Genomic DNA, 23,070 nt, shown 5'->3' with positions numbered 1-23,070 from the left:
GAGGTCCCAGTGTTTTCTCAACAATGTCAAGCATGTTTTGCTGTGCATTTCACATGCAAGTGCAGGGGAGGTGAAGGAAAGGAGAGGGGAGGGGAGGAGAGGGGAGGGAGGGCAGCAGCAGCAGCAGGAGGAGGAGTTGGAGGGTTTCGACGCAATGCAGACCGGCTCTACTAAAGCACGCCGCCAGAAGTTCTCCATACACCACAAAAACAAGAGCGCTTGTGTGCCAGCACTGGTGCAATCAGACTGCAAAGAAGGACAGTCGGTAACAAAACCTGTAAAACACCGTGTAACATGGCTCCTAATTTATCATTTAGAAAGCTATCATTAGCAGGGGAGAGATTAAAACCATCACCTTTTTATTGTGTGTCAGGCACTCAAGGATTGAAGGATTACACGGCGATGGATGTATAAAGGATTGACACGCTCCATATCTGAGTTTATATGAGACTGAATTCGATTGTCTAGCATTTTACTTGTGAGAAATGGGAGGGTAAAAAAAATCATCAGCATTGTGTTTGCAGCCCTTGGCTGTGAAACATCACATCAGGGGCGTTCGCATCCTGGCTGTGCAGGTCTCACGCCCAAAATCTGATACTTTATGACACCGACTAAGTTAGAACACCTCCTCAGTCTCCGCTCATGGCTCCGTTTGGCAGCAGAAGCAAAGCAGATGTGAGAAAGATGCAGTGAATTTTGCGTAACTTTGTGTTTGACTGACGCTCTGCAGAGGACGGTGGATCAGTTTCAGCACCACGGACAGCGCAGATGATTAATTCACCTCAGAAAACTACAAATCCCAAAAATAAACACGAGAACACACTCAAGTTGTTATCAGAGAATAATATCATAACAAATAAACACATAATCAGTCGTATTTTTGGGCATTTGAGGGCCTGTATATGTAGACGGTTTGGGGGCCTAAACACAGTGAGGGATTTCAGCTAAACTGACTCAAAACAACTGTTGTCTACTGAGTTTCTAAAAATACATTCAACTAAAAATAAGTAAAATAAATACGCCTGGATTTATCTCTGTGGTATTTTATTAAGTTAATTGCTTTTGTGGCAAGACAGCCGATGTCTGGTTCTGCGCCTTTTCCCCATCATTCAGCACAAAAAGTTTGTAATGTAATTTATGGACAGTAATAAAATGTATTGAACTAATTAATGGGAATGGATTTGATTTTTTTTTTCAATAGAAATTACTCGCTATTTGGCCTTCTGTGAGTCTGATATCTATGTTGAAAGAATGAAAAATAACGAGTGATATGTTTTCTGATTCATAATTTATTTATTAAAAAAGGGATTAAGTTAAGTTCACATACATGTTTAAATTAGAAAAATAAATATTTTATTACATTTAAAATTCACAATGAGCTCTTGTCATGCAGACATTACATAAGTAAATGTTCTGGGCTATGTTGTTATTGTTTACAGCGAGCTGAAAGGCAATCTGAGTGTTTATAACAACACAGAGGTAAATTGCGATTACAAGTTTTCATTATAGGCTGCACGAGAAAAGGTCAAATTCAGATTTACAAAAACGCAATATGTACACAAGGCTTTTTATACAAAGAAAGCGTGGTCATTTACAAAGCCTACACAAAAGAATGTTGTTTTCTTCTACTGATGATACACACAATGTTCATTCAGGCAGACTGAATCTTTTCCAGACGTTTCCATCATGAGGTCTCTGTAGGCTACAACACTGGCAGTACAAGAATAATCCACGACAAAAAAGTGTCCAATAATTTGGAGAGAAGAAGAGAATGCCACACTTGTATTTTTGTTGAGACTCTGAGGGAACAACAAGCTTCACTTAATCGTCTGCCTCCTGCAAGTAAGCAGAAAACAAAACTCACTATGTTAACATTAGGAGGTGAGAGAAAGCAGTCAGGCATCTGGAGAGCTTAGTAAACCACCACAAGCATCCGGATACATACTGAGTCAAATAGCATGATCTCAGAGGCTTATGTCTAAATCAGTCAAGGTCAGCTGCAACAGTGCAAAGATACTCAAGCTTAAGTGTTAATATGGCACACTGGAGGTCCTGGGCACAAGTGATATCTGCAGGAATATCTATCATCCACAGAGTGGCGCTCAGAGCTCCCTTATTCTGACCAGATTCACATGGAAGCACATTATAAACTCCAAAGAAAAATAAAGTCAGAGATGTGTTCTCCTGTTGTTCATTATCATTCATCAACTTAACATTTCCATAATTGTGAGATAACAGCTTCGTTATTGTTAGAAAAAAAAAAATCTAATAATAATGAGAAAAATATCCAGTGATGACGAGATAATTATCTTTTACTGATCTCGTTGTTATTAAACATGTAAACTCTTGACCATAGTATCCTGAGGGTTAGTTCCTCAGTAGAGACTACAATCTGCCAGTTCATACAGAGCCAAACAAACCACTATACGAGTGTTACTATTGGAAAAGGCAGCAGAGAGCTCCGGGCGTCGGGACTCTACACTTGCAAAATGTTGTGGTGTTTACGCACAAGGAAACAAAAATCTCAAATGCTTGAACACAGTATGATAACAGAGTCCGGTAGCTCTCCACAGTGCAGTGCACGCCTGGCACACACACGCAGACACACATTAGGCTGATATATGAACAAGTGTCTGACTTAACTCTAACGTGACAGAGAGATTATCTTCTTGTTTACGTGCCTGCGTCCGTGCGCTCCGCTGTGGGGAGGTGGTCGCCTTGTGCGTCATGGGCACTCTGACGCACGACCGAGCTCTCCTCTCCTACTTTATTCAAAGCTTTGGTTCTGTGAGAACTGGCAACGTGATTTTCTCATGAATAGAAAGGCATGGTGTATTTTGAGCTGATCATTTCCGTGTGCGTAAACACACCACCCCTTCGTGTTTTTTTGTTTTTTCTTACAAAATATATTTGCCTTAACTGAGAAATTGAAGACAAGAAAACATCCCCAAAGTTATTTTTCCCAGGTTGTTGCAAAATTCCCTTCTAGATAGACATGTTTTAATCATATAACTAATATCCCATGCGTTTTATTGCGTGCCCAGAGGTTCCCAAATGTTTTCATGTAAGAGCTCAAGTATTACACTTTACTGAATCTTGTCAGCAGCCCCTGTATGAGAAGACCTGAGAGGTTGCAGCAGTGGGAGGAATGATTGTCTCCTGTCATCCAGCGAATTTAATTACAGTGAAATTAAGCCAATTTTGGTGGGGAACACATGGAACCCACTAAAAGCTCCAGCCTGAATCTCTGCGGGTCCAGGTTTGGGAACAGCTGTAGACAGCGTGCGTAAAACACCAGCAGCAACCAACAGGAAGAAGCCTGAACTGTACATCCACTGGAACATAACTCACCAGACATAAAACAGTTCTTCCATCGGTGCGTTTTTATACATCTGTCAGTTTCCCTGTGTATGTCTCCTGTGGGTTCATGTTTGAATGTGTCAAGGTTTCCAAATCGTCGTTATCCTGATAGGACTCAGTTTTGGAGAGTGACAGGTTACTTCTGGTTGAGTCACATTCACCAATGGAGGGCTGCGGTTGCTGTCCGCAAGTCACGTGTACGTACTGAACATTTTCCTCCTCCTCGTTCTCTCTGTGGTAGAAATAATTGAAATTGGAAACGATAACAGGGACAGGCAAAGCTATGGTCAGTACTCCAGCGATGGCGCACAAAGAGCCGACGAATTTACCCCCAATGGTGGAGGGACACATGTCTCCATATCCAACTGTTGTCATTGTCACCACAGCCCACCAAAACGCATCAGGTATGCTAGAAAATCCAGAATCGGGGTCGTCTGCTTCTGCAAAATAGACTGAACTGGAGAATAAAACCACTCCAATGATTAGGAAGAAAATCAGCAATCCAAGCTCCCTGAGGCTTGCATGAAGCGTTTGGCCGAGAATCTGAAGACCCTTGGAGTGTCTGGAGAGTTTAAAAATCCTGAAAACACGCACCAGACGGATGACCCTCAGTATGGCCAGAGACGCAGCTTGTTGACTGCTGCCCTGATGCTCTGCGAGATCGAGACTCAGAGTTATGAAATAAGGAGCAATTGCCACAACATCGATCAGGTTCATGAGGTTTTTAAAGAAAGCTGGTTTGCTGGGACACGACAGAAACCTCATGGTGAATTCAAAAGAGAACCACACGACGCAAAGTGTCTCCACCATAAAAAACGGATCCGTGAACGGACTAAGCTCTAAGGCGTCAGAACTTCCATTGTGGTGATCGCCGTACCCTTCACTGACTTCTCTGAACTCGGGTAATGTCTCCAAGCAGAATATAACAATGGATATTAGAATAACCACAACTGACACAATGGCAATCATTCGTGCAGGTCCTGAACTCTCTGGATACTCAAACAGGAGCCATAACTGGCGTTGATACTCATTAGTAGGCATCGGGCGCTCCTCTTCCCTTGTCAACCCCTCGTCGTCTCGGAAAAGCTCTACGGCCTCTTCATCAATTTCATAGAACTTTATTTCTTCCAGGAAAATATCCACAGGTACACTTACGGGCCTCCGAAGCCTCCCTCCTGACTGGTAGTAATAAAGGATGGCATCAAAGCTCGGCCTGTTCCTGTCAAAGAAGTATTCATTTCTCAGCGGGTCAAAGAAGCGCATCCTTTTACGTGGATCTCCCAAAAGCGTGGTCGGGAAGCGAGAGAGGGTCTTTAATTGTGTCTCAAAACGCAGACCTGAGATGTTGATGACCACCCTCTCGCTGCACTCCTGCTCCGCCGGCTCCAATTCACCAGCATCTTCCAACAAAGGAGTAACGACCACCGTCTCGTCGTGGTTCTCCTGGGACACAACAGTCATCTTTTACCCCTCCGAGGGTAAATCCGTCACTCACCTCCTCGGTGTCTTCCTCTCGCCCTTTGCCTGTGCGTCCTCTCAACTCTATTTCTCATGCAGCCGCCCGAGATTCAGGCAGAGTCCCTTTATTTTTGCGCCCCAAGTCCCAAAGTTTACAAGTGTTTGCAATCCAAAATCGTTGTGCTGTTGTTGATTTACACGGTCCTTTTGTCAGATTAGTGCCTCTCAACTGTCAACTTTCAATGGTGCAGACAGATCTCCACTTGCATAAGCTATACCGATGGCTAGAGATGGATATCATATTCACACCATTTTAAACTCCAAAGCCCTCCCCAAGTTGGAAGACCAGATGACACTTGCTGCTGCTGCTGCTGCTGTCCCTCTCACATTCACTCACTTCACCGCAGCAGCGCAGTGATTACCAAGTAAACATTTAGGCATGCAAATTTATTTTAATATTTTTTTAAAATATCCAACAACAAAGCCCTCAGTCTTGTTTTGTTCAGAGCAAAGTCTTTCAGCAAAGTTTTTCAGATCCAGAGTCCACATTGAAATTTAGTTTCTCACCCTGCAGGTCCCTCATTCATGAAATCATAGGGCTATTCTTGTCACAAGGGGATCCTCCAGGACCCGGCCCGTCTACTTTGGGTCCCATTCAGGAGTACAGGTGAAATTGACAAATAGATCTAACTTATTAAGCACGGTCAGGTTTTTCTGAGGCTACATATTAAAGGTGTCTTGAAATAAATAAAATGAAATAACCCGAATGCTTTGAAGCATGCAGCTTCGTATAACCAGGGGCCCTCCTAGACCCAGCCAATGGAAACTGCTGGCTTGACTGACACTTGAGTAGCCAGAGAGGATAGCGTCTTCAGGAAGCCACAGCCAAAATAACATTCACCGTTCATACCACTTAAAGGGCTCAATTGTACAACTTGGAACATGGGGACCCCCAGAAGACATGTGACCTCGCCTTGGGGTCACTGAGATACTGTGGTGTAAAAAAAAACAGCTGCAAGTACTTGCAGTCGTGTAGTGGCTCTAATTACCTCCTTATCAGATCCTACAAATCCTCTGCAGTCAGGATAAAACTGAAAGTGTTTTGTGCAACAAATTCAAGGGCTGCTTTCTTCTAAAACATTAGCGATAAACTTTCTTCTTCTTCTTAAACTCTTGAAAACAGAAAGAAAAAAAGATGTGGCCTGGGTGTACAGAGTGAAGTTATATGTACACCGCAGCATTGTGGTCTATTTATAGCTCAGTTTTTCTCCACTTTCATTGCCTTCATAAAGCTGTATCAGTTATCTCAGTCACTGCAGTTGTACACACAGGATCATAACAATAATAGCACAAAGGTGCTAATCAGTGTTGCCAAAACCAACCTGGACGGTTGGCATTATAACATAGATGTGGGCAAGCTTTAGCAGGTATAGCATGCCATCCCAAACTCTTATGTCCGACAGGTTAACAAGCACGGGGTCCCAGGGGAGCAACATTTTTTGGCCTTTCCATTACTGAACAAAGGATTGGATTTCAGAGTCAAATGTCAGTGTCAGGACACGGTGCCGCCTGCTGCTAATGTGTTAGCATTGAGTGTTCACCAAATGACTGTCTGGGTCAAGCCACGGTGTCAGGCCTTGAATGTATCCAAGGAAACAAACAATAACAAACAAGCTGAGGAATGTACACGTGACTCATAAATCGGACTCAAAGAAAAGTGTCAAAGAATCTAAGATGCATCGTCAGGATCTACAGTAGCCTCCATCTGTCACCTTTATTCATTCATATTTTCCTCCCACCTTTGTAGGTACAATAATCTTATCTGAGCACATCGTTCACATTATCGCTTTAGATGTTTTAAAGGACCAGTGTTTAGGATTTAGTGGCATCTAGTGTTGAGGTTGCAGATTGCAACCAACTGAATACCACCCACGCCACTTAGAAGTGTGTAGGAGAACCTACGGTGGCTGCAAAACTCGTGAATAACGTGAAAGGATCTCTCTAGAGCCAATGTTTGGTTTGTCTGTTGCTACTGTAGAAACATGGCGGTGCAACATGGCGGCCTCCATGGAAGAGTACCCACTCCCTATGTAGATATAAAGGGCTCATTCTGAGGTAACAAAAACACAATGATTCTTATTTTCAGGTGATTATACACTAATTAAAACATACTTATGAATATTATATTCCATTTCTGCCAAGACCGTTCGCCTAGATGCCACTAAATTCTATACACTGCACCTTTAATGGACAGTATAATAACAGATACTGTGTACTCGGTTGCCATGTGTGTGTTTATCTTGCAGTTGTGCCTTCTATAAAAATCCATAGGCCTACATTTAGATATGTACATATGCATGTACTTGCATAGCCTACTCAACAGTGACTGCATGTAATGAGACGCAGCCTGGGAGACACATGCCATAAAGCCTGCAGGGTGCATGAATGCTGACAGCGAGGAACCTCCCATCGTTATTAATGGCTCGACCTATGAATGCAGGAGACCCCCATGGTAACAAGATATTGTGGATGCACTCACACCAAGGAAAAACTTGTGCTTTCTTGTCATTCTTTAAAAAAAAAGAAATTCTCTAAACGTGAAAATCATCTGATCTCATTCTCGACTGACATCATGATTTAGTAATTGTGATAATATAATGATGATCAGTAAAAACAACTCATCTCTAATTGTCACAAAAGCAAAGTGAAAATGACTTAACAATGAGATAACTTCATGACTGATAACCATGATATCAAAATCAAAGTTGATTATAATATGAAAATAATTCTTAACTCAGCTTTTTAGCAGATATCCTTTTCAAACACAAACTTTATTTCTTAAAAGGAGCTGATATTTATTAACCTTTTTGATTAGTTGCACTGCATCTTCTGAAGCTCCTCTTTGTCTAAATATAGACAGCATGAGGTTTCTCCCTAACCCAGTAGACATTAGGTAATCACAGTAGCAACTTGTCAGTGACTCCCCTTGGCTTTCACCTCCTCCCGAACCCCCGGCCAAGTATTTACAAAGTGTGTGTGTGTATTTCTGTAAGTGTGTATCCGGCGAGGCTATTAGTGCGATTGGTGAATGAACGCATGTGCGTATCATGTTTGTGTGTGTGAGTGTGTGTTATAAATTGAAAGAAGAGTTTTTAGAAGGTCAGCCTCGCTAGTCAACAGCTCCTTCAGATTACATCGTTCTAGTGCCAACTACTCTGCTCGAAATGAAATAGGGGGCATTTGACCCAGTCTGACGTATGTGATGACAGCGTCTCAGACACTGGAATGAGTCTATAGAGGTAGAGCTATATGTGGGAGACCTCTGATTCAAGTCTAAAGACTGAAAATTCTTATTAAGGATCACTAGTAATTATTCCTATAACTTTTTAACAAAAGCAAAACTAAGGACAGAGATGGAAAGTTTCTCAGTATAAGCAGCGATTTAGTGATTTGCGGGTCAAAATATGTCTATACAGTAAGGTTAAAGTAGGGTTGCACAATGTGACATTATATACCATGAGACAATATAGATCTAAGTTGCGGTAACTGTCACTTTAATATCTCTGGGTGTGTCAGAACCCTGGGAAATGTTGCAAATCACTGTTTTACTGTATGACAATGTTTACATGATATTGAATCAATATAATAAAGTTTCTGTCAGGAAAATGTACAAAATCATGACTGATATTGCAAAATTACATTTACCCTTACAGAGGTTTCTAACAATATTGCTTACCCTTAGTTGATGGGGACCAATTGTGCTCATTTCCAGCTCTATATTTTTATTCTGGGATTCAACTAGAATAGCTCTGCATGATTCACAATTAGAAAAACTCCTTATATATCTTATACTGGCCCTTTATGCAGCCACTTGTAGTATGAAGAACAATTTTCATACTACAAGTGTTGCTGGAGTTCTCATCTTTCTAGACTTCTTTCCCTTCTCCATGCACCTTGGAAGCAGGTGAAGTTGTGCCAGAGACCCTCACTCTGCACCTTTATGCAGCCACTCAGTTCAGCCTCTGTCTCTTAACAGGCAGTCTAAGCTCCTGTCTCTTTAAGGCCCCCCTCCCAATGAGCTCACTCTGTTCTGATTGGCCAGCTTTCCCGAAGCCTTATCAGAGCCGTATCAGAGTCATGTTAAGTTACCGTTGATGCAAACCTAACATTTCATGCTTTACTGCATCAAATTAAAAGCTTTTAAATGACTAAATAACAGGACACTTTTATTGTGAAGAATTTACAGCAAATGAAATGTGTTCCTCATTGAATTAGCAAAGCTTTGTTAGCGTTAAAAAACAGTTGAAACAACAACATATGGACATATTTGGAGCTATCAGTGGATTAGCAATAAATATTGCAGGGAGGAACAGTACAAGCAGAAACAGCCACAGTAATGATGATGTTTGATGAAGAGCTGCAGACGACCAGCACACCTCCAACAGGCAAACTACTTACTTTAGTAGTTTCCTACTGTGTAATGGAAAAAGACTCACAGTGCGCCAGCTCAACTTGAGTCATGGCTCTCTGTGACTACCCCCAAGACAGTGGAAAAACACTACAATGTTAGTGGAGTGGAGCAGTGAACTCTCGCACTGTGCATTGACCATATAAAGAAGTCTATCATGAGCTGATGTCAGCTCAGACTTAAACTAGAAAAAAATGTTGAAAACCGAATGTTCAGAGTAGTCTGAAGCCGGTGCTTTTTTCTCACAGGGATTACTTCTACATATGTTTGTTGTTATGTTTAATTATTTCACACTTTGGCCACATTTAATATGAACAGCCAACATTGTAACATCACATATATGACTGAAAATAAGGAAAAGCATAATAGGTCCCCTTTAAACCTGTGGTAAATTTGGTTGATAAAAAATAAGTTTTTAGATATCAAGGGTACCACAGACAACTAAAAAAAATCATTCACTTTTAAATTAATTTAGCACGGTTTTAATCCAGACACTATAGCCAGGCTGGTTTTAAATTGATCAATATCTAGATTTGACAGTTTAAAAAAAAGATATTGATATCAGCCCACAGTAATTTTGTTTATAAATGCATATCCTAAACAAACCATTTTGATAAGGAGTTCATACATATGTTTTAAAGAACTAACACTGATGAATACTGTGAGTGAGACATTTTGCAGTTGGAAAATAAACTTGGCAGTGCCCTCTGATCAACAAACTGATACTATCTCTAAATTAATTAAAAAAATTTTGTGGCATTTTTGTACTTCAATTTCTTGTTACTTATTGGCCATCATTTTTTTTATGCAATATACCTGCAATAAGCTAGTTTTAGCTGATACATCAGCCCTTGCCAATACATAGGTATAGCTCCACTAGACACTTGAGTCTTTTGACCTGCAAATGATCAACGGCATGCTTCTTGCTGTCCCTGTATGGGAATGTGACAATGGCTGTGCTAAGTCAATAACACACTGACAATAAGGCATCAGTATTAAACATATAGGATGAACCTTGTATAGATTACAGCATACATTTCAGCCTTCACTCATCAGCCATGTATATGTCTGAGATGTGAGGAGCGAGTGCAGCTGCATCTAATTAACAGTGTGAAAGTTTTTTGCCTAATAGAGCCTATGCTGTGTTTACGCCTTTCCTGTTACCGACTCTGCAATTGAGCAGAGCACACAGTCTCCTCACCCTGAGGTGTCTGGACCCAGGGTTTCCACTCTAGAAAGCGGATACCCCGGCCAAGCTCCTTGCCAGTTCATGGGTTTTGATAGCCACCAATTTTAGCCCGCTGTCATCTGAAGTTGATGTTCATGTTTTTGCTGATAGGTAACACGGCATGCAGCTAGACATGAAACCGGATACCTCAGATCCGGAGGGGCAGGGTTCCTTGGAATTACCTCTGCATGTCCCATCCCACACCTACCTCGGATTATCATTTCACTCCTTGATCAGGCCTTTCCCTTTTTTAGTAGACGGTGTTGTCCAAAATCCAGGCTGGGTGCGACTGCAGGGGGATCAGTTCACAAGAGAACCACACTTGGGTTATTAATCAAGGATGACTTCAAAGGGCTCAAAGTTTAACTTTTATTGGTAACACTGGCATTTGGTTTCACAGGCACCACCAGGCAACTGAGTTGTTACCAAGGGCTGCAACTAATGATTATTTTCATTATTAAATACTCTTCTGATTATTTTCTCGTTTAATTAATCAACCATTTCAAACACTATGAAATATATAACTATGAAATGTTATATATTTCAGTTTATAAGACAGTGATGTCTTTAAATTTCTTGATTTGTCCGACTAATGGTCTAATATGTTAAGTTACTCAACTAACTGTCATATATGAAATGGGAAATCAGCAAATCGTCTCATCTGTGAAGCTGGAACCATCAAATATTGAGCATTTCTGCTTGAAAATGACTGAAACAATTAATTGATATCAAAACAGTTGTCAATTAATTTTTATGAAGACCAACTTATCAATCAATCAACTAAGCGTTGCAGCTCTAATTTCGTTCACACCACCCTTTAATAAGACTATATTTGCATGCAATTATGTCCTCAAGTGGTCACAATAACAGTGGGTTAATCAGATGGCTGGCCCTCCTGGATGGTGATGTTGCTTTTAAACATCCCAGCTAAGCTAAGAAGTGCTGTAAAGTACCAATTTCCACTGACACTTCTGGCTTTATTATCATATAAATTACCTTCTGTTCTAGAAATGGATTAGACAGATTTCCATGCTCTACCTTTCATCCTGACTGGTTTCTTTTCTTTACAAGCTGTTGAGGACATGACAATCAAATCATCAAAAATATTCCGCCTGTACAAATAATTTTAAGAATCATCTAAAGTAAGTGCAGGTTTTCCTTTTTCAGATTATTTTCTTTATACTGTAGGTAGAACCATATTTACACTTTCACTCACAAGGCCCCACTTGTTCAGGTGCTCAGAGGTTTACTCAGAGTATTTTTCATCTGCCATGTCCCTACATGTTACAGTGAGCTCTACAACGTAAACAGACCACTGAACTGTTATTTTAGGTCAGGCCGGGGCCAGCGCCGGCCATCTGGACTGCAAGTTGTTGCCATGTGTCTGATAGCATTTCTCAATCCATAGCTTCCTTGAAATCCTCTGACTTGTGCTTGCTCATTAATAAATCTTTCATTACTTGCTCATGTTTACAAGCAAGGCCAATCAAAAGCATGTGGGTTCCTCCCTGTATTTAGAATAAATTAATTGCTGCTGCTGCCAGGGACCTCTTCATTTTGCTGTGTTGCCATTGTGTATCTAACTTTGACAGTTATGTTTTTGAGCACCTCACGCAGCCACTGGTGAATTGGCTGATGACAGCTCATGCTGAGTTGATCTGATTGTGGAGGCCGCTGTTATCATAGTTGTCACAGCATCCATACATCAACTTTCTCCATCCACAAACTATTTTCATGCAACAGTTATCATCCATATGTATGGTGACTTCTAATGAGCCAGCTGTATTTTTCAGGTAAATAAACAGCAGGTAGATTTCTTTTCTGTTCTTTGGCTGATTCAGTATGGTAGTTTTCCCAATCATCCACCTGGGTCAGTTTACATAAGAAACATATATGAATTTTATATACATTATATACATATACCTAATGTGCTTAATATTGCATGCGCTCCATGTTTTTCCCTAGAGATAATGTGAATCTTATTTCAGCTATTGTACATACTGAACTAGGACTCTATGTTGTGTCCAAATTCAGGATTTATACTCTTGTTTATATGTGTATGTCTATATAGATGCTGTATTTTCAGCTTTCACCAGAGCTGTAATTGAATCCAGCTCAAAGAGCCACCGTCTGCCGTGGAACCTTAGAGACTCCTATAAATAAACAGGCAACACTCCTTCAACACTCGCCTATATGGCACATGGAATGATTAGCTCATGGCAAGAGCTCTCTGATCTTACAGCGTGTAGCCACAACTATTTTCTGTCAGCTACGTCTATAGCTTAACTTGTGGAGTGTGTCAGGAATGTGGTCTCTCAGGAATTCACAAAATTTAGTTAGCCTATATTGTACTGTACATTGGCTTTACACATGATCAGGCATTTTCCATTTGCCTCTCATTATTAGATCTCTCAATTGATATTTTAAAAACCCGTCTTAAGACCAATTTCATTTCTTCAGCCTTAAAATAGTCATCATGATGACATGGATGTCACACTCTGTTTTTATTTAATTTATTTATTTTCCCTCTATTAATTATTTTGTGCAATACAGTTGTATTTTATGATTTATATCCCATTTTTCTTTATTTTATTCTACACTTTTGTTAATTGTCCACTTGATCCTCATAACTCTGTCTCACTTTTCATTTGATTGTATTTCTCAGTCTCTGTAAAGGACTTTGGTCAATTTTTGTTGTTTTTAAATGTGCTCTATTTAACAAATTGACTTGACAAATTTGTTAATGAATGTTGCTGCCTGGTTGAATGAGGTTTCATTTGTGCGGCTTACGCTAACATTTGGATGTATTTTGTTATAATATTTGACAACATTGCCATGCCAATTCTTTGGATTAACTCCTAAAACTACCCATTTAGTTTAGATGCAATGAGCAACATTTGACTACTTGGGAAAGGTTCAAAGACTCAAATAATCACAGAAACAAAGCCCAGATATAGTTAGCTAGTATGGGACCATTAGCTTGTAAAGTTGCTATGGCTAACCATTAGCAAACAGTGGATAGAGCAACAGGAGCATCCCATTGGATTCATATTTACACCTGATGAATGTAAATCCAGTATTCACTCATCTTCTAGCTCTGGGTTTTTACTGAGAAAAAAAAATTGATCGTGTAGATGCTTGATTTTCTTCAACAGACACTTCGTCTCCGGCTGTTTTGTACAGGGAATGTGGTTTACACTCAGATTATGTGAATTTATTTGATATTAATGGAACATTATAATAAAACTAAACCTTGCACTCTGTGGGTTGGCCAACCACAACGAGGAGCTAAAGGTGGCTAAAACATGCTAAAAGAGGCCAACAGAGGTGCAATCTGAACCGTGTGTCAACGTCCATTGTAACGGTCCATGACACTAACGGTTAATCGTTGGCCCCTTCAAATCCAGCAGATAACGACTGCGGCGAGCTCGACCTGAATCAACAGGACAGGGAATGTGGTTTACACTCAGATTATGTGAATTTATTTGATATTAATGGAACATTATAATAAAACTAAACCTTGCACTCTGTGGGTTGGCCAACCACAACGAGGAGCTAAAGGTGGCTAAAACATGCTAAAAGAGGCCAACAGAGGTGCAATCTGAACCGTGTGTCAACGTCCATTGTAACGGTCCATGACACTAACGGTTAATCGTTGGCCCCTTCAAATCCAGCAGATAACGACTGCGGCGAGCTCGACCTGAATCAACAGGAGGAAAGGAGAGAGGAGAGACCAGAAGGTAAGCTACACCCGCCCCGTTATTCAAACTCGTAAGTTACTGTCCTCCTATTGAAAATTAAACCATTTTCTTCCTCATATAACCTAACATCTCCTGTATTTGTATTGCGTGACCACGCCATTTCTTTCCCAATTTTCCTTGAAAAAAAAACAGCGCCCCTCTGTCTGGATTGCAATATGTGGTGGTTGCGCGGGGAAGTTAGTCTGTAGGCGAAGTTGGCATCCTTTGAGTAGCACTTCATGCTACTGTGAAACTATAGTCACCTCTGGGGGGAAGATTGGTCAAAATTGTCAAACTGTCAACTAATGAAACCAGAAGGTTTAGCAGAGGTGGCAGCTTAATCAAGATGAAACAACCGGGAGAGTTAGCAAGTTTTTCCATCAGCTAACAGCTAACGTTATGGCTTGTTTTTGTAAGATTAACGGTTGCTAACAGTTAAGCTAATTGCGATGATGTGTGAATTTCTGGATTTTGGGGAGAAATCGCCGCAGACAGTAACTGATTGAGAATAGAAAGGAGACCTGGCTACTTCCAAACTGGACCTGCGAAAAACTTTGGTGGACAGAGCAGTTGGACGGAGTGAAAATATCAGTGGTGTCGTCTGTATTAATTGGAAGACGTCAGGTTTAGTGGACACCTTTTCCGCCATGATCGTCGGTCTAACGGTCGCTAAACTACTTCAAACACCAGGTGAGACAACACTCTTCTCTCTCTCTGTCTGCTTGCTCTAGTTAACATTACTGTGCAGTTGCTGATGTGCTTATGGTGACTAATGGGTAAAATGCAATGTAGTTACCTTGTTTGCCTGAATGTAGCTGTTTGTGTTAGAATATTTGTGTTTTAGTCATAATACATTCAGGGATGGATGGATAGTAATGTATTAATCCCAAAGGGAAATTAAAGTGTTGCAACAGCTGCTTGAGATTTAAAAACTACAACAACAAAACAATGAGGTAGGTAAAACAAACATATAACTAAAGGCTAAAATATATAAAATAACAAAATTGACTGACTCATTCAAAAATATATATAATAAATAAATATAATAAATAAAAATAGAGTAGAGACTAGCGATATAATCATACCTATAATATAGTATTTGATGAATATACACTGTTCAGTGATATTAATATGCTCTTATACACTGTACATTTGTTTAAGTCAGGTGGATATTGCTGTGGTAGTAAGGTGCATGATTCTCCATGGATGTTAGAATTAAGTATGCACTGAAACATGAACAATTACAAAAAGTATATACATATGTAACAGTATATACTGACAGTAATTGAAAGATAATATACAGATGAATCTGAAATATAACATATGTAATGGATAATGTAATTCATAAAAGTCCAGGTGAGCAGTCTGTCTTCACTGCTAGAAGAGGAGTCTCCTCTCCGGACACAGAGGAGAGTCATTGTACAGACTGATGGCAGTTGGCAGGAATGACTCTCTGTAGCGTTCTTTGTCACTTTGAAGACGTCTCTTACTGAAAGTGCTCCACCGTTGCCATGGAGTGGATGCGAGATGTTCTCCATGATGCTTACCAGTTTGTGCAGCATCCTCCTTTCCACAACCAGCTCCGGTGTATCCAGAGGTGTCCCCAGTACAGAGCCAGCCTTCCTGATCAGTTTGTTCAGTTTATTAGTGTCCCTGGCTCTGATGCTGCTGCCAACAGCAAATAGCAGCAAAGAATATTGCACTTGCTGCAACAGACTTTGTTATTGTGTGTTGTTCACACACAGAGACACTCAGCACCATGGACAGGGCCTGCCAGGGTTTTGGACATAATATGGAATTTCCCAATTTCACATTGTTTAGTTGTGAAGTTGCCTACCTGGTAGTGTGTGCTTTAGAGATTCAATGATTAGTTTTTTAATCAATTAGTTGATCAACAGAAAATGAATGAACTATTTTGAAAATGGAATGATTGTTTTAGTCTTTCCTTTGTCATACGTGTTAGTAAACTAAATATCTTTGGATTTTTGGATCAGGCAAAATATGACATTTGAAGACATCACCATGAAAGTATAAGGGGCATTTTTCACTACTTAAAAAAAAACTTTTTACAGACAAAATGATAAATCAAGAAAGTAATTAGCAGATTTATTGTTAATGGAAATAATTGTTAGCTGCTGCCCTAAAATGCCAAGCATTTGTGTTTAAAATTAGCTTCTCAAATGTGGTGATTTGATGATTTTCTTTGTTATACATACTGTATAATAAATTGAACATCTTTTGGCTTCGGACTGTTGGTTTGACACAACAAGGAATTTGAATACTTCATATTGGACTGTGGAAAATTATAGGCAGCATTTTCCACTATTTTCTAACATTTTATAGACATAACAAATCTAGAAAATAATCAATAATGAAAATAATCATTAGTTGCACTCTCAGTGTGATTGTCTGTAGTCTGTGCAGAGGTCTGGTAGTTGTTGGAAGTTGTGTTGTGCGATGTAATTAGCTTCAGTAAGTAACTTTATAAGAAATATTGCATGTAGGCTATTTTATATCCCGTGGATTGAGGGGTCTGTAAGTCATGTGTTTGATACATGCATTGATGGTTTTGATCTTTAAATGTAATCTGTGAATGGCGGTTATGTGGGTCAGTATATTACATTCTGCTACCTGTACTTCATATCCAACAGCATAAGAAGCTGGATAAGCAACATTATGTAAGTCATGTATCTTTATGATATGTGCATTTTGATTTAAACATAAATCTTATTTCTAAATGTCATCACGCAGCTGAAAAAATCTAATATGTGGTTTGTGTATGACACAAACTTCAAATGTAAAAATGTTGTACATAGTTTTTTAACCTTTTTAGAGGACATTTCTCACATTTTTTCCCATGCAACACCACTGCTGATCAGTGGTCTGAATAATAATAAGTAGTTCTACTTACTGTCCCTTTACCCCTTCATTAGCTTCATATTGTATATATGGCCATACTTTACAGTATGTTATAGTGTTAGACAGACATTGTCCATTGGTCAAGAACATAGATTCATACACCCACATAGAAACATCCATGTACATCGACAAATATAAACACATATAGGCCTACATAGTTAGAGCTGCAACAATTAGTCAATTTGTCATTTGACAGGAGATTAATCTGCAACAATTATAAGTAATTTTCAAACAAAAAAATGCCAAACATTCACGGTTCAGGGCTCTTAGTTTGAGAATTTGCTGTTTTTCTTGGTCTTACATTACTGTACATTTTATATTTGGGGGTTTTGTACTACTTGGTTGGACAAAATAACAGATTTGAGGACGTCACCTTAGACTCCAGGATGTTAGGATGTGCCTTTTTTTTTTTTTTTTTTTTTTTTACCATTTTCTGATGTTTAATTGACCAAATGATCAATTGTGAAAATAATTGTCAGATTAATTGATAATAAAATAACTATTAGTTGTAAGTTACAAGTAGATAGACTGTCATCATTATGCTGTTGTGCTCAGAGTTGCCATTGCAAAGGGATGAGACTCTCACCATAATAACCACAACAAGCTCTTGTTTGTATCCAGATGGGACACTTGTTTGATGGAGCTTTAAGTTTTGCTAATTCACTATATTACACACATTTCCACTGTTATCTCAGACATTGTGGGAGAATGAAATAGTAACTACAAAGATCATAACAGAGGGATGTAGGCTAGTTGTACTACAAATGTATGTAAATGGATAATGCTTATCTTTAATGATAAATTGGATTTAAGAAACAAAAAACACACTTGATAGCACTTTCAGCTAGAGCCAACATAAGTCTGTAAAACTCATATATTTAGTCTTTTCGTTGAGTAAGTGCGTCATTAAGATGTACGAGTATTCTTTAAACACACTCTAGATCAGACACTCTGACTTATCTAATATTACATGATAATGATGAATAAGAGAGTGTGGTGGCTGCCGTCTTTATAAATTTAGATCTGTTCTGGAAAGGCTGCTTCATGTAGTAGATGCATAGTGACCAGGTCAGGGAGTTTTAAGTGACAGAGAAATTGAATTACATTGGCAGCAGTTCCAGAGAAGATGTTCTGGAAATAGGCCGTCCAGTCATTCTAGAAATTGTTTAATTGTGTTCTTTGCCGGGTTTTCATGACTCAGAGGTATTGCTGGCACACACTGAAGCTGTGTCAATTTAATAAAACTCTCCCAGGGAACATCTGACTCGACAAACTTTGAGGAAGTGCAAGCCCCCCAAAAAACAGAATATTTGTATTTGCAGTTCAGCAGATGGCATCAGAGATGATAAGAAATTACCACCACCCTCAAATTCCCTCCACATGAATCAGAACAAGTGTTGTGCAAAATTGAAAGTCAGTCGATAGACAAGATTTGATAGAATGAAGACTCAGATGTTGATTGTTTTATTGTCACTGTTATAAAAGAAGCCAGTTTGGGCCTGTCGTTTGGTCATAAAACTAAGCACCTGTTTTTCTCAAAGTTAGATATCCAGCGATCTTTGAAAAACCCAGAAGGTTTTCACACAACTCTTACAGCTGTTCTGAAGGTACTTATGTTCTAACCATCTAGATGAAAGAATACTGGCCACTGAACAATAAAAACTATTTTTAACCCGTTACCCATTTCCTATCCAAATAGCTGGAGATGATATCTCTCCGCAGCAGACAGAATATTCTTTCATTCAACTGGTTAAAGGATTCAGGAATTTCTTTCAGAAAGAGGTAGCATGTTGTTTAATGCCTGAGGAAATGACATTTAGGAAAAAGCATGGATGTGGACTCTGTAATGTCACAGGTTTCTGAATATTTTGAAGGCACCAACAACAGTGGTGGACTGTAGCTGATAGGCTGAGATGCCTTTCTATCAGGCAAACATACACCAAAACAAACTTCTTTTAAAGCCCAAGGATAGGAAAAAAATCAAGCTGGTGGAGCCCCGCCTCTCATTTCTAACAATCTAATTTTCAACAGGATCACAGACAATGAGAGAAAGGTAGCACAGAGAGCAAGGGTCAAAATAAATGAGCTGTGATCTAATAGAGGCGGAAAATCACAGCACTGTAATCTGGATGGGTAGAAGTGCCTGAGCACGTGTTCTTTATTGCTCCACCATATCCAAAATGCTGATGGGCTACAGATGACCGATCTGTACGAGTCAGGCCAGCTGCCCTTGCTGTACGCTAAAGAGAAGGCCAAAAGTCAGGGGGTGAGCTGACAGAGGGAGGGGCAGGTTGTCTCCTATTACTGCATGGGCCGCCAGAACTCAGGCAGCCTTGTTATTCCCTTTCCCAATCCCTCTGCTTTCTATATAACCATGACACCTGCTACACAGCCCTGTGCGCACTCCTCACCACTCCAAACTTGAGGTCTGTAGCTGTGTGAGGAAAAACTAGGAACTCAGGTGTTTGTTTTAATGTGGTGTGTTTGGTGCTGGTGAGCAAAAAGTAGCATGAAGTTGTGTTTCAGTGGGCTTTTTTTTAATGTTTGACTTAGTTATAAATATGTGATTAACCCCCCAGTTAATAGCAGACCTGACACTTCCAGTACAGCCAAAATATCCTTTTATAGCTGAAAAATTATTGAGCTAAATTTTGCTGTAAAGATCTTAAACTGCACTTGCAAAATATAAGTAAAAGATACAAGTAAAAGAAAGCAACAACGCCTGTATTTACAAGAAATTATGCATAGCCCAAAGACAGCACAAGTGTATTTAAAAGAAATATATCTGTACAAACTCATGGTCCTGAATTACAGTTAAAATTCACACATTACAGTTACAGCTCATGCAGTACAATTATTAATGTTTCTGGTGATCTTTCACCATTTCTTTACTTTGCATACATGCAAATTGTTGCTGGATGATGTCAGGCTCAGGCAGAATTACAATCATGCAATACAGCTGATCAGTTTATTGTCTACTTTTTAAGATAACAATGTTTATCATATATAAAACTTACAATAATAAACTTAAACTTGCACTTTATTGTAACCACACTGTTGGACATCAGAACTGTATCATTCTGTCCAGAGCCATGTTTTGCCTCAGAGTTGTTGAGACGTCACTTTTGATGTCTCAATTAAACTGGGTAAAGATGAAAGGCTGCAACTTACCCCATGGTTTTTCATTACTGGTGGATCATATAGTCCACATTTAATGGCCATCCTTTGCCAACGCCTAACAAGCTCCCAGAGTGATTTGTTGCTGTTTGGAAGAATAGATGCCCTGTGAAGTCATATGAGAAGGGGGGTTTGTTTTGTGCGTTTTCTGTGTTGTGTTTGTGCTAAGATTTTCCAAGATGATTGACCATGGCAACACAGCTCCATTAAGTTCCTTAATAGTGCATCAGTGTTATTAAATCTTGGCATGAAATCACAATAAAACAAATAGAGACCAACTGTGAACTCTAGCGAAATATGTAATTACACCCATGTCTTTATTACAGTAAATTAGGACTACATCATATAGGCCTTCTATCCTGTAGCAAAGATGTATAATCACAAAATAATTAAATAACTACATATATGTTCCTGTCATTGTGTCCCAAGATTAGTCTACATGTCCTGTACAGGAAATGTCCAGGAAGTGGTGACTCTGGGGGAAGAGACTGATTGACCATTCACAAAAGGATACAAGACACACCTTAGATTGTATGCACCACTAACCAACTACAGAGCAAATATTTGGCATGGGACTACTGCATCGTGAGAGATTTTTTTAAAACTTGCTTTCTTTCATGTTAAATTATTGCGATTCAATATATCTTTTTTCTTACTAAACAGCATATGCAGTATATTAAGTTACAACTGTCTGAGGAGACTCAGTAGGACATTTCTTTTGTGGCTTGCAAAGATGGTGTTCAACCAGTGTGCAAAAGACACACAAATACTACTAAAAATGTTCCATAACTTTTTATCAGACTTGTTATTCTCCTTTCATGTCACGTACAAAAAAGTTACCTTTTTTCAAGTAGGCCTACCTTTTTTCAGTTTTCATCTGGAACAAAAAAGAAAAAATCACTGATAAGCAGCTGCCCTAGAATTACATCAAGCTCTTTGTAAATTACTGTAAAAAACGACAAAATGACATTATTAAGGAGACCATAACAATGTACAGTAACAGGATAATTGCAATAGGTTTACATAGTCCGAATATAAATAAAGATGTGACTGTTACCCTGTTATGTTTCCTTAAAAAAAATCATTCAGATGCTACAATTTTTAGGATTACTTCTGCTTTATGTATTGAATAGTGAATGACTTGAAAAAAACTTACTGTAGTTGAGCCTGGAAACAAAATCCTAAACTGTAATTTTCATGTATTCTTATCTGTACATTTATACCTCAAATATGTAAGAGAAGTTTAAAAGTAATTGAAATTAATCACAAAAAACAAATATCCACATATTGTTCACAAAATAAGTTGATTTGTATAAACAGTAAATGTAAAAAAAAAGTCCCCCTTAATTTCACCAACTGCTCAAACAAATCAACTGAATCTAAAAGCTGTCTGTGGTGACGCTGATGACCTGCGGCTGCACTCTGTTCCTGTTGCAGCTGAAGAGCCAGGCTGCCCTCCTGTGGCGATAGCGCTTGGACAGCAGCACATAGAGCACCGGGTTGACACAGGGGTGCAGGTACTGGAGCACAGTGCAAATAAAGTAGAACATCTCCCAAGCCTGTCCGTGTTGGTACAGTCCCAGGTACACACACAGCTCCAGCACGTAACCAGGCAGCCAACACACTGAGAAGGTAGCAGCAGCCAAGAATACCATGACAGAGGCTCGGCGGGTGTTCCTGGCACTAGAAACGGACATTACAGGGCTCTTGTGGAGAAAAAGAGCGAGGCGGACATAGTTGAAGGCGATGACCAGCATTGGAACAAAATAGTAAAGTACAAACTGGCTTAGGATCACTTGGTAATGATGCTCATGAATGGTTGGAAGGCAGAAGCTGAAGTTTACCAGGCTTGGGCCCAAGCTCTCTTTGGTGGCAAAAATTCGCAGCGGCAGGCTGATGAAGAAGCTGAGGGCCCAGACCAGGACAAACATGAGGATGACCAGGTCCATTGTGGGCGGCTGGTATGGGTTGGTGATGATCATGGCGCGGGTCACAGACACAGCACACAGTGAGTAGGTGCTGGCTGCCAAGCTGAAGGCTAACAGGAACTGATAGACCTTGCAGGAGGTGTTACCCAGAGGCCAGGAGTGGCTGACAGCGGAGTGCAGGGTGAAGGGGATGAGCAGGAGGGTGAGGAAGTCGGCCAGAGTCATACTGAGTAGGAGGATGTCGAGGCGGTTCTTACGCAACGTATTGTACTTTGCGAACAAAGAGAAGACCAGAAGGTTGGCACAGAGTCCAATGCCCAGGATCACCCCACAGGTGCAGGCAAAGATCAGCCCATAGGTGTTGGGAACAGCCATATTATCATCGACTTGGCATCACCTTTCAAATAAAATGTATATAATTTTTTTCATCATTTATGATTTTTTAATGGAAGCGGAAAGTTACAAATCATGTCCCTAAATGTTTTGTTACAAGCTTGACCAAAATACATTTTGAGTTAATCAAAATGTTAATCAAACTTCAAAGGCTTTTGTAAACCCACAGAGATATAAAATATATAACTTCCCCCAAAACATATGTATATAATGTTATATTGCCATAATGAGAGGCACAGAGTTTTTACATGCAGCAGCAAAATGGCTTTCCACTTACAAACAAAATATTTTGAGACATAACAGACAGCTGATCTTAACTTAATTTCTACTGATAGTGTAGTTAACAGGAACAGGTGTTTGTTTTATCACAGTTTATAACATTTTAAAATTGTGACAGAT

At 39.6% G+C, this 23,070-nt stretch overlaps 3 protein-coding genes across 4 annotated transcripts in view; 1 reads left to right on the top strand and 2 right to left on the bottom strand.

The window, feature by feature from the left end:
• Window positions 1–1,278: 1,278 nt before the first annotated feature.
• On the bottom strand, window positions 1,279–6,898 carry LOC122986520 (shaker-related potassium channel tsha2-like). The gene is made up of 2 exons (XM_044357835.1): window positions 3,352–6,898; window positions 1,279–1,836 (listed from the first exon to the last, which is right to left on the bottom strand). Exon 1 carries the CDS (start codon window positions 4,819–4,821, stop codon window positions 3,385–3,387), a length of 1,437 nt encoding a protein of 478 aa, XP_044213770.1. The 5' UTR covers window positions 4,822–6,898; the 3' UTR covers window positions 1,279–1,836; window positions 3,352–3,384.
• A 7,116-nt stretch (window positions 6,899–14,014) lies between these two features.
• The window catches only part of ldhbb (lactate dehydrogenase Bb), a 66,700-nt gene continuing 57,644 nt past the window's right edge, over window positions 14,015–23,070 (top strand). The window contains exons 1-2 of one of the 2 annotated variants that reach the window (XM_044357438.1): window positions 14,015–14,254; window positions 14,734–14,944. In XM_044357438.1, the coding sequence (XP_044213373.1) occupies window positions 14,902–14,944 (43 nt within the window). In that variant the 5' untranslated portion in view covers window positions 14,015–14,254; window positions 14,734–14,901. The other variant, XM_044357437.1, reaches the window with a different exon arrangement.
• LOC122986270 (galanin receptor 2b) lies at window positions 17,665–23,067 on the bottom strand. The gene has a single exon (XM_044357440.1). The coding sequence runs from the start codon at window positions 22,651–22,653 to the stop codon at window positions 21,730–21,732; it is 924 nt and encodes a 307-aa protein (XP_044213375.1). The 5' UTR covers window positions 22,654–23,067; the 3' UTR covers window positions 17,665–21,729.

The sequence above is a fragment of the Thunnus albacares genome, chromosome 7, assembly GCF_914725855.1.
Source record: "Thunnus albacares chromosome 7, fThuAlb1.1, whole genome shotgun sequence".
Classification (NCBI taxonomy): domain Eukaryota; kingdom Metazoa; phylum Chordata; class Actinopteri; order Scombriformes; family Scombridae; genus Thunnus; species Thunnus albacares.
Note: the sequence above shows the minus strand (reverse complement) of the source record. Positions and strands in the feature narration are given on the sequence as shown.